This window comes from Amblyomma mixtum, chromosome 2 (assembly GCF_055824585.1).
Source record: "Amblyomma mixtum isolate Tamu chromosome 2, ASM5582458v1, whole genome shotgun sequence".
NCBI classification, from domain to species: domain Eukaryota; kingdom Metazoa; phylum Arthropoda; class Arachnida; order Ixodida; family Ixodidae; genus Amblyomma; species Amblyomma mixtum.
This window is the reverse complement of record NC_143013.1, coordinates 130,878,624-130,891,335: the sequence shown is the minus strand read 5'-3', so window position 1 is coordinate 130,891,335 and position 12,712 is coordinate 130,878,624. Positions and strand designations below refer to the sequence as shown.

General features: G+C 45.4%; 1 protein-coding gene across 1 annotated transcript in view; it reads left to right on the top strand.

Annotated features, from left to right (window-relative positions):
- Nucleotides 1-12,712, top strand: part of LOC149360913 (sodium-coupled monocarboxylate transporter 2-like) — an 85,636-nt gene that overhangs the window by 38,550 nt on the left and 34,374 nt on the right. Inside the window, exons 4-6 of the mRNA XM_089567954.1 lie at nt 2,443-2,510; nt 6,906-7,063; nt 7,746-7,886. Coding sequence (XP_089424080.1) covers nt 2,443-2,510; nt 6,906-7,063; nt 7,746-7,886 — 367 coding nt within the window. The remainder of the gene's footprint in view (nt 1-2,442; nt 2,511-6,905; nt 7,064-7,745; nt 7,887-12,712) is intronic.

Genomic DNA, 12,712 nt, shown 5'->3' with positions numbered 1-12,712 from the left:
AATATCAGTGTCATTATGCATATGTGGTCACTGTACGCGCTTAATAAAAAATGCACCTATCACGCAAAAGTGTCCTTGTAATCTCCTCTATCCACCCCGGGTGCGCTTTCTTGTCGCACTTTATGCAGCAGCCCATGGTATAGCCTCACTCCGATGGGAGCACTTTTGATTAAAGTACGCCTTCATGTGGCACGACTCAACCTCTCAAAGCAAACAACCAAAGCATAGCACGGCCGGTCTCGACGCGCTCGCTCACGAGCGAGCGCGTCGGGACCACATAAAAAACTTGCTTTCGAAAAATATTTCGTAGCTAGCAGGGCTAAACCGCCCCCAAATTTTTTGACGAAGTTGGCATGCGTACACCGCACTAGCCACGGTCCGGCTTCTTTTCTTTCACCCCAGCAAAGAAGGGAGCGGGTAGGGGAGCGACACAATCAGCGCGCCTTGAATACGCTGGGTGACAAAAGAATAAAGAGAATCTCTGCCGGGGCACCGAAAAGTTGGGTTCACGTGAGGGGAGCGCACACTAAGTGGAGAATGCGGGAAGGGGAAGGCATCTCTCCCCCAATCCAGGAAGGAGGAATGTAAGAGGAGAAGGAGGAGCTCAACTTCATGCGGCGCGTGGTGGCAGATTTGTGAACTAAGGGCGCATGAACCAGAATCCTGGCCATGCTCGCAATCCTCCTTGTGAGGTTGTGGTTGCATTTCTGCTTTTAGAGACGAGTTCCATGCTTTGCTTAGCTTGCAACATGTACAGAAGACAGCAGTCTACAATCTCCGGGAAGTTATCCCCTTGAATCGTTTTTGTCGCCTCCTTAACATTCGATTTGAGCGCCGCCGCCCCTTCCTCGATGTGTCTGATGCGATTCAGCTCATGCGCCCTCATGAGATATCGAAACTGATCCCACTCAACAGCCGGCGCGCGTCCTGTGCGTTTTCAGACCCTCTTTGAGTATGGAAACAATTATGTAGTGGGCGCTGCAAAAAATTTGATCCCAATTACTCCATTCTAGACCATTTACGTTTCTAGACGGTCACATCTGGGGATGTGTCCTTGCTAACGTCGTTGCCCACCCCCGTTGGAATTTCGGGGTCCGCGTGCAGGTGTCCGTGTCCGTACGCATGACCTCTATAGGTCTTTATTTATTTATTTTATTTATTTATGCATACTGCAGCGCAATTATGTGCGCTATGGCAGGAGTGGGAAAAACAAAATACAAAATCCGCAACAAAGGTAACAAAATAAAACAAAATTTACAAAGTGATCACTACAATAAACTTCAAATCACACACAAAAAAGTATAAAAACAAGAAAGGAACTGTTAATGACACGATACGAATATATCAGCTACTATGCTTCTTCGATGGCAGTGATAAAACTTTGAACTGGACATGAACGAATGGACCCAGGTAGAGAATTCCAGGCTTCTATTGAACGGGGGAAAAACTGAAAACTGAAAAACTGAGCGTTAGCAAGCCGAGTGTTTATGAAGCCGTTTTCTCCCTCAGCTTTTCGCTCTCCCAGTGAGTCTTTAATGTTTTGATTCTGGTATGTTTTAGTGCGCGCGTAGCGCGGCGTGTGGCATGGAGCGTCTACAGCAAGGTGGTTGATCTACAGTCAGTCTGCCGCGCTAGTCCGCGCATGCGCGCGCAGCAGGGCTTAATTTTGCCTCAAGCTATCAAGCGGCGTGATGACGGGGGGACAAACTCTTTTTTTTTACTATATTTTTTACTATATCTTTACTTGTTAAGACCAGGCTTCAAGGTTGTCGCCGGACGCTCCCTCCTCAGTTTTTTTCCTCTATGGGCTCGCGCTCTCGCAGGCGTGGCTAGCTCTCCTAGCTGCGCGCTTTCATTTTCTGCCGTCTGCGGCCCCAAAATTGCTAGCGCAGCAGCGGTGACGACAACTGCTGTTTCTAAAGTCTAAAACTGACTTGGATATTTCTTAAGGTGCGCTGTAAGTTTCAGTTTATAAGACGCCTAAAAGGAAAACCAAAGAGTTGACTATGCAATATTAGTGTACCAGACTGGCAGCATTTTCTCTTTCCTGCGAAAGCAACACTACGCGAGTCGCCGAGCCATATCGCGGAGTTGACGAAAGGCCATACTGCGCATGCGCGAGGAGCAGTGACGTCACACGGCGCACAGCTGGCGCACCACCACCGCACTAACCAGTTGCGCATGCTCGGTAGCGGTGCATAGCTAGCGCGCCGGGGCCGCCGCCGCTGCCGCGAGCTCTCCATCGCCTCTCTCTTTCTCTCCTCGTTGCTTTCGAAATCCTCCACGTTTAACCAGAGCTAAACCACTGCCAACTTTTAAAAAAATTGCTCACACTCTCAGTAGAGACACTCTGTGTAGAGTCGCTGACGTCACAAGCGTTGCACATTCAGTACAGTTACCGTCTCATGCCAAAAAAATGTCTTTTTTTTAACAATTCCGCAGTATTTCATGTGCCCCTTCATTGGAGTAATATTGCCATTGGATTGAGTGGAACCATTTACACCGCATTGGTAAGCAGTACTTTTTTCTGTTTTGCCTAATAGCGGCGAACAAGGCGACTCATATGTTCAAAAGGCTAGACACCGTGTTAGATGTACTGATTCGCAGCTGACTGCAAGATAAATTGCATGCATGCTCAAACGAAAATTCGACAGTATTTAGATTTAGCGAGTGCGTTGCTGAAAGATGGCTGCTGTAGCTGGTCGCTCGTGATGACAGCAATTCAACATAAAACACCACGCGGGAGGCTTACTTGATTTGCACGGCTTTAAGAAGTGATTCCGCGTGGAAACTTCTCTGGCTGAGATTCAGAATGCACGCTGCAATGATTCTCCGAAAAAAAGCACGTTAAATCTACTGCAAAAAACTGTGGGTGACCATGAAAAACGCTACGAATTTCGCTGCTAGCCATTCGGGTTGCCCGCCTTTTACTGAAGAATGTTAATGAGGTATCAGCTCCTTCAGGGTGCAACTATTTTGCTCAAATTTGCAACATGTTATAGTGTCCGTCGCTCACCAAACGCGCAAAGCCCAACAGGCTGGCGCAGAACTTAAAATGAAAATACCGAAAAGAATGAAAGATGAATTGAACAGCGGCGCAACGAGGACGCTAACAAGAAACGGGACACCGCATGCGCACACTACCAACTGTTCTTTACACGAAAAGGTGGCATATTTAAACATTCAGCTCAAGCACGAGACTCATCGCATTATTACTCCTAACCCAACACGTGGGGAAAAAAAAGCAGCAACATCAGGATAACAGGCAAGAAACCATTAACCTCTACAGAAAGAAACCAAAAGATTCTGATAACAGAAATTAGAGGAGGAGGCCATCTCGTTGGAAAAGCAGTGTCGTACATTTTGCAGCAAAAGCAGTGAGAAACCAAGCACACAAAAAAATAAAAAATGAATAAAGTAAAAAAGAAAAACGGATAAGTGAAAAGTTCAGAAAATAAAAAATAAAAAAGTAAAAACAAATGAAAGCTATAGCAAAGGCAGGGTCAAACACATGAAGCAAAAGCAGTCAGAACACGAAAAACTACAAAAACGAAAAGTCGAAAACAGTAACAAAATTAACAACCCGCCTAAACAAACAACAGACGGCCGCTAGAAATGCAGGGCTGAAAAGACGCACAGTACTTGACGTCACAAAAAACTATCAGGAAAGGACACTTCATTTCTACGGAGGGATACTGAAGAGTCGCTAACACAAGTGCTTCCGTTCTTACCGAGTATAATACCTAGTATAAGAATATCGAGTAAATGCTGAGTATAAGAATTAGTATTTCGGGATCACTGTTTGTTCTTTGTAAACTGCGAGGTTGCAAAAAATATTATGCAGAAGGAAGGTCCCATAGTCGGTGATTGCATTGCCACCTCCTTTCGTAACTGTATAGAATTAATAAATTTAAAGCATTATTCTGAGAAGCAATGAAAAATATGACCACCCACTCGTAGAACGTGTTGAGCTGAATAAACGCTGAAATTAATGTAGCCTAAATAAGTGGCTCCAAACACAGATACAATTTATTCACCGCATTCGCAGAACTTAAAAACACTGATAAACTCAACCAATGCAAACAGTGAATCGAAAGGTCCCCAGGGGATCAGTTTGATTAACTCAGAAATGCCCGAGTTTGTTACTAAATGCTTGTTACGCTGCGTTTTGAAGAAGGTACCAGAGAGTTCCAGAATGAAGTACAAGAATAACAAGCTGCCGGTTTACTATGGTTGATATGAAATTATGGTGAAATGAAATTTCAGTTGAAATCAAGCCTTGCTTTATTATGATTATCGTTTTCGAAGAACGATTTAAAATGATGAGAACTGACACCTGCATAAATTGATAAATTCAACAAAATGCAAATGATAGAAGTGTGAACTTGGTCAATAAACAAATAAAAACAATGAATAAAAAGGTAAGGACACCCGGGAATCAGTTTTACCAACTCAAAAATGCCCGAGTTCTTTCATAAATGCTTGTGGTGCTTGCCATATGATGTAACTGTTGCTAGGTACAGAAGGATTGGATCTTATTATTCGCTGGTGAGAGCAGAATACGAAAAACTTAGTATTTGAGTGGTTTATTCTTAGCACATAGCAGCTTAGTATACCAGGTGTTTCGAGGAAGGCAATAAGTAATATTTAAAAAACAGGCTTTTGGAGGTAAAGATATGGTTTTTTTCAGCATAGTATCACCAGTGTTGGCAGACATCACGAAACCGCTGAATCATTCTCAGTAATAAGCTGGTTAAGTAATTTTTTACAAATATTTTAACTATTCAGTAACACGTTCTGCTGGGCGAGTTAGTTCATCTTGGTAATGTAAAGGCTTTTAGCGCAAAACGACTAAGAAAGGACGGGATAGAACACAGACACAAAGGAGCGCTCCTTTGTGTCTGTGGTGAATACAAGGGGGGTACTACGCACAAAAAGACAAGGACAAGAAGATAACACAACAAGCGCGCGATAACACAACAAGTGTTCTATCCCCGTCCTTTATTAGTCATTTTGCGCTAAAAGCCTTTACATTACCAAGATTTTAACTATTAGAGCCAAGCGCCTAGTTGCAATTAAGGATTTGCAGCTGGTCGTTAGTAATAGCCATATAATTTTTTTTACAGTTTAGACAACGCGATAACCCTTGGCGCTTTGGCTCGACAAAATTTTGCTTCTCTTGCTAGTTACGTGTGGTGGAAAGGTCGCTTTGCCTGCGTGTTTTTCAAAAGCGCATATATTTTCGCACCATCTAACCAAATCTTGTCGAGCCACAGCACCAAAGGTAATCGCGATTCTGAATTCTAAAAACTGATACTGCTATTACTAACGACCATGTTTAAAATCTTTAATTGCAACTTTTTGCCGAGCTCTGATAGTTAAAAGTTAATTATTAGATATTAGTCAATCAGCTTGCTACTTAAGACAATTCACCGGCTTTCCGGTGTCCGCCATTGCTGGTGGTACCATGCCGCAAAAGCTATACTTTTACCCAAAAAAGCAAATTTTTGAAAATTAATTGCTGTAACTTGGTGTAATGGTGAAGCATCTTGTGTAACAGCTGTACCTTACCGATACTCACGTACGGGGCAGAAACGAGGAGGCTAACGAAAAGGTTTCTACTTAAGCTAATGGCTGTACAGCAAGGTACGGAAAGGAATATTATAACTGCAACGTTAAGTGACAGGCGGAGGGCAGAGTGTGTCAGGTATCAAACACGGGTTAATGACATCCTAGCCGAAATCAAGAGGAAGAAATTGGCTCGGGCAGAGCATGTAATGCGAAGGCAAAATAACCGCTGGCACTTGAGGGTAACGGAATGGATTCCAAGAGAAGGCAAGCGTGGCAGGGGGCGGCAGAAAGTTAGGTACGCGGATATGATTAAGAAGTTTGCGGAAATACGGTGGCCGCAACTAGCAAAGGACAAGGTTAATTGGAGAGACATGGGAGAGGCCTTTACCCTGCAGTGGGCGTAGTCAGGCAGATGATGATGATGAAAGGAGAGGGTTTGCAATGTTCAGTTTCAGTGCGAGTGAATGAATAAATTTTTCAACCCTTGTCAGCTTATAATCAACTACTTGAAGAGCTAGTGAATAAGCCAGGTCATTGGTGTAAATTATTAACAAAGGTGAGCCCAACGTACAGCCTTATGAGACGTACGTAATTCTCCCTCCAGAATTTGCACCAAAGTATTAACTCTTTCCTGCTGGTCATGTAAAGAGCTTTTAAGGAGTTATAAAGGGTGGCCGCTTATTCCTAATTCTTCTAATTTGTTCAAGAGAACGGCGTGCTTAATTTTGAAGAAGGCAGTAAAAACAGGCGGAGCGTTCTTCACACCATCTATAGTGTCAACAATAGCTAACTCACCTGAAACACTTTGCCGAAAGCCAGACTGGAATGGTGACAGTATATTGAATTCATTAATATAAACACAGACGTTTTTAGAGCAATTTCTTGGCTATTTTGCTGAGGAAGCATAGGATGCATTTAGGTCTGCGGTCGTCAATTAACGAACGGTCACCCTTTTTAAAGACGATCCTGGTCCCATCGCATTTCAGTTCACGAGAGAAGACACCTGTTTGAATGCAGCGTTAACTATAGCAATAAATGTCAAGTTAAATTAGTGGTGCTATCATTTTGATGTGAGTAGAGCACATATCATCCGGGCCAGCGCTTGTTAAATGATCAAGTTGCCTATGACGTCACTATCGTGGCTTTCCTACCACTTCTGCCTTCCGGTCGCCTCCGCTTTCCGGTTACACGCTTCATGGTCCTGGGGCCTACCGATAAGCGGGCCTGCCGATGTTTTATGCCCAGCAATCTTCTCGAGAGAATGTGATATGCGTAGCGTAGTACTGTGGCCTCAAGATGTGGTGAAGAAATGCATGCGTACTTTATTCCCTCAGGGAGGACTGAGGGGTGTTGTGTGGACAGATTGCATGCAGTTTCTGTTCATCGTCTGCGCACCGACCATCGTCGTTGGGCAAATTATATATGACACAATCTCCACAAATTCAACAGTCATGCCTGTTGCCGACCTGGAAGTTGCCAAATACATTGCAGAGTAAGTGAAAAATCTTCATATATTTTCCTTCCGGAAACTATACGACCCAGCCGCCGGGGTAGCTCAGTGGTTATGGTGCTCCGCTGCTGACCAGCAAGACGTGTGTTCTATCCTGACGGCGGCGGCCGCATTTCAACAGAGGCAAAATGACAGGGATCCGTGGGATAAGCGACGTCAGTACACGTTAAAGAACCCCATGTGGTAGAAACTATATAGAGCTTCCACTACGGCGTCCCCATAGCCAGAGCCGCTTAATAAGTTAAACGTTACAAACCCTTAAAAAGTCGAAACTCCAAGACTGATGAGAGCCTTTGCCATTTACTCTGATTGTTGATGCCTTTTTCAACGTGGAGGCACTGAGTAAGGTTTAATTTAAGTGCGCATTGGGTGAATCGCGTTGTGAGCTAGGAAGTGCAGTGCTAAGCTTTGAAAAGTAAAATATCTCAAATAAAAAGGAAACAATTTTTTTCCTGTTCACTTCCAAATTCTTACTTCTTTCTTGATATGAAAGTCGCACGGCCATTACAAATTCAACCTTTATCTAAATTAGCAATTAATTTATATATTAATAAAACCTCGTAAACAAGTTGTTGATTATGGACACCAGCTGGCAAGGCTCGGGTAATGCTTACAAATATTTTGCAGAGATATTTGAAGACATTGAATTTATATCTTTCAACAGCTACAGATTGGATCTAATGAGTGACGAAGACATTTGGGCCTGTCTTTTCGGCACTGTACCGATCGCACTCTACCGGTTAAGCTTCGACCAAGTGGTTACACAGAGACTTCTGGCATCCCGAACACTTCAGGAAGCAAAAAGGTAGAGTCATGGCAAGCGCTACGTTTTCAAAATAATAAAAATTTCCTTAATTTCTGCCGCGCATCGCTTGAAGGAACATTGGCGAAATTGTTTCTGTGTTCTTTCTTCCGGACAAAATTATTTAATTTGTAGGAGGGGGTTGTGGCTGAGCAGAATCTAGGTCGCTTTGGCGCATGGGAGAGATATATCGGCGACGGGGAGAAGGCGACCGGCGTAAAGAATATGAAGAGCGGTCAAGATGGAAGGAGTCCGCAGGGGTGCTGTAGGAAACTGGTAGCGAGGGAGGCGCAGGGTCGTAGTGGAATGCGCCTGCCCCGTCCCGGAAACTCGGCGGGTGTTGGCGACAAAGCCGGGCGACGTGGCCCGGCAAGCCACAGGCGTAACATATGGGGCGGTTGTCGTGGGTGCGCCATGCGTTCATGACGGCGCGGCGAGGCGGCAGACGACGACGGATAGGTGCCGGTGGAGGTGGTAGCGGCGCTACAGATCGGTGGTTAACATAGGCGTCGGAGCGTCGGGGTCTGGCGGCAACCACAGCGTATGTGAGACGGGCCGTCACAGGCGGAGGCCGAGGGCTAGAGGGCAAAGCGTCGGCGACCTGCTCTTGGATGGTGCGTTGAAGTGTGGGATCTAGGGGTGGCGCAGGGTCTCCAGAGACAGGAAGGAGGGACAGTTGGCGGCCCACCTCTTCCCGTATAAAGGCCTTGATCTCGGGAAGCAGTGAGGCCGGGTCAGAGACCAAACTGCAGACCGGCGGCGCAGGAAGGGGCTCGTCGAGGACGCCGGAACGGCGAGTAAATTCCTCTCCTTCCTGAGGACGTCATTGCTCTGGCAAAGCTGGATGTCATCGACCACTGTTTGTGGATTCCTGGCTAGCAACATCTGGAACGCGTCGTCGGAGATGCCCTTCAGAATGTTATTAATTTTATCGGCCTCCGGCATGGATGGATTGATGCGCTTGCACAGGTCTAGAAGATCTATATAACTGATGAAGGTTTCGGTGGCGTGCTGAGAGCGAGCGCGGAGGCGTTGTTCGGCGCGCAGTTTGCGTACAGCTGGGCGGCCGAATACCTCCGAGAAACTGGTCTTAAAGGACGACCAGGTAGGCAAGTCTACCTCATGATTGCGAAACCATAAGTTTGCGACATCGATGAGGTAGAAAAGCACGTTACTGAGCTTGGTGGCATCGTCCCACTTGCTGTAGGCGCTGACGTGGTCGTCGGCACCGCTGAAGACGCTGGGATCTCGCTGCTGGAGCCCGCCAGAACAGAGGATGGTAGGCGACGGGATGGGGGCTGTCTGGCTGGTGACTTCGGGCATAACGGGCTGCGAACGTAAGGTGCGGCTACGGAGCTCCAGGATGAGGACGAGAGGGGGAACTTACAGCAGCCTCCACCAAATGTAGGAGGGGGTTGTCGCTGAGCAGAACCTAGGTCGCTTTACAACATTCAGCAAAGGTGCAGGCCAAGCGTTCGGGCTGCGAGCGAGCGTCACACCTCAGGATCGTCGACGTCTTTCACTACCACAGTTCAACACAGTGAGCGAGCGCGGCTGCTACACTACACATGCAATATTGATAGGACGTGGCAAGTCGAGGAACAGGATGAAATGTCGGATGAAATGTGATTTCTTTTAATGGCTCCAGGCCTAGCGCGAGCGCTCCCTCCCGCGGCACTGCCCGCTTCCTCTTCTACGTAACAATGTAAAGCACATCAGGTTTCCTTCCCCGCGCATGCATTGTGCATTTATAGCTCCAGTGATATTATATGATCTTGTGAACAAACCAGCGCAAAAAAACACAACGGACAAGAAAAAGGCGGAACACGACGGACAGGAGCGCTGATCTTGAGACTGGCTAACAGCAAACGATGAAGAACAGCCCATTGTAGAAGGAATAAATTTGAGCAACACTTTTATTTATTTATTTATTTACCCTCAGGGCCGTTAGGCGTTACAGAGGGGAGTGGGAATAATATGCAAGTACAAAAACAAAACAGCAGCTAGAAAAATTGAATATAGTTACAGCACACACTGGTATAAAATCAATAACAGAATTAACAAAAGGCAGCATTACACAAAACAAAACATAAAAGAAAACAGCAGCTAATAAATTAACAAAGTTATAGACACATACTTATATAAAATTAATAACAGCGTTACGAAATGCAGCAGTATCAGTAATTATAGCAATATTGTGAGGAAGGTGATTCCAGCTGACACAAGTTCTGGGTATGAATGAATCGTGAAAGCATCTTGTACGACAAGGAGGGATCCAAACTTTGTGACGGTGATCAATGCGTGCGGAAATATAGGGTGGTCTTGTTAGCAACTTCTCTTTAAGATAAGGATTATGATAAATTTTGTGAAAAGTACATAATGAAGCGATTGACCTGCGATGGAAAAGAAGCTGTAGGGAAAGGTTAGTTTTCGTGGCAGTTACAGCACTAGTACGATGATAGTTGGAAAGTATGAAGCGACAACCGCGGTTTTTAATTGTTGAATTGTTGTTAGGCTAGTTTGTAGGACATGCATGTGAACAAACCAGCGCAAAAAAACACAACGGACAAGAAAAAGGCGGAACACGACTTTTTTCCGACTGTTTTCAGCGCTCCTGTCCGTCGTGTTCCGCCTTTTTCTTGTCCGTTCTGTTGTTTTGCGCTAGTTTGTTCACAAGCATGTCCTACCAACTAGCCCAACAACAAGTGCTGCTCAAAATTATATGATCTGCTATTCCTTTTTTCATTGTATTTTTCCTTCGCGTTAGTGGTCTGAGAAATGAATTTGTCATTTCAACTTGCTATGATGCCTTTATGGGCTTTTGGAATGCGTCATACATAAATAAATAAAAATAAATTTTAAAAAATTGATTGATTGATTGATTGATTGATTGATTGATTGATTGATTGATTGATTGATTGATTGATTGATTGATTGATTGATGAGGATTCACCATCCAGAGTCATGAACCACACAGGAATAACGCTGTACCCTGTTTAGCTGGCAAACTTAAGTATTCAATTCAGTGGCTACGGCAGTGACGCGTGCTTGACATGAGTAGGAATTGTTAAGTGTGTCTCTTCAGGCCACGCCCTGCTTGGGGCAGTTTAGAACTTATCAGAAGATTACCTAAATATACACAGTTTAGAACCGCTTCAAACGTACAATCTCCAGCGCGTGGTTATCACCCATCGCGACCAAATAGTGCCATCTTAACTACATGACGCGCGAGGTACTTGGCCCCGCATGGAGAATGGGGTTCGGTAAGGCCCGGTAGTGGCAGCAAAGCACAGCAAACATGCGATCGCTGGCTTCAGGCTGCAAGTACCGCTCATGCTGGGCTGAAATGACTTCTATACTATAATATGCCAGAAAATAGTAGCCACGATCACTTTTCAAAGGAACATTTTCTTAGCGCTTTTAAAAGTATAGAGAACGCTTGCAGGCAAAAAGGTGCAAAACGCGCATGAAATGCGAGTAATGTAAACAAAAAAAAAGATATCGCGAATCACTGACTTCTGTCAGAGACAACTTCGTCTACATACAGCTCGGCATTGCAAGTTTACAAATTAAATAAAAGAGCGGTAAATGACATTGCAAACGCAGCCTTCGAGAAAGCCTTTTTTTTTCGTGCAAAGCGATTGGCAACATGCTGCCGCTGTCGTGATTGTGAGTTGTCAGAGAGATGTTACCCGCAGCATTTCATTGTCGCTGCATCAATAAAAGATTGCAAGATCAGTTCAGTATGTTACAAAAAAAATCATCGTGCTATGAACGCTCGGTGACAGTAAAAGTTGCGAGGACTGCGAGCAGCAGTTTTTAAAAAATTGGCTGGGGTTCAACCCGGCTGAACCTAGTTTATAGAGCGGAAGGCAAGTCTGTCGTTCTTCTTCGGTATCTGCTTGAATCTTGACACGTTTCTTCGCTCTATCCTTCACCAACGCCCCCTGTCGGCATTCTTAATCTTAAGAATCATCACATTAGATCAGCCGTGTATGATGCAAGCCGAAGCACTGGTCCCAGCCCGCGACTTCTCCATGGCTATCCGCGAACATCAAGCAACGCTTCGCGCTTTTTATTATCTTATCAGATGAGCAGCGAGTCACGTGGTTCAGCGCAATTGCGAGCTGAGCGTTAAATCACGTTGTTCAACGCAGTTTCGGAGGGGAGCGAACGCCGCCGGCTCAGCGCCCTGCAGCTGCGCCGAGGCGCGGTGAGTCACGTGGTATGAAGTCACAGCCACACTCCCGCTCCACCGCTTGAAGGTTACTCTTCGGAGCAACATCACCTTGAGGTTTTGCATGGGGGGAGAAGGGCATCCACTTCAACACTCGTTCAATAGGCAGAGAGGTCGCAGAGGAGTAGTATATCAGCACCACACGAGAGGTTGCAGTTCATGGTCATGCTTGTAAGCAGGCAGCTAGCAAATCTGACTGAGAAAAAAAAAATTGTGACACGTGTGCTCTTTTGCAATGATGGCGCCCCTTTCTAATTCTCATATATACAATGCACGTTGGTCTCAAAGATTCGGTTGATAGATGGGCTACGTCAAGTTCTCTCTTTGCAACCGTCGTAATTGTGGCCACACTGAGCGCATTCAAGTTGGAAATATAGGCAGTAGCAACCAGTCTCTTTTAACGCGATGTGGTTAAGGATCCCTCTTAGCTGAAAACACGGTCTATTTCTCTGCGGTCGCGGTGAGGGCGAAATATCCCCATGAAAGGTACTTAGGTGGCCGCTGGACCATCAGGCTCACGTAACCTTATGGCGTCATCACAACCTGACTACCGATGGTGAGCAAACTGCCTACTGTTGACGGTGGCATTTAC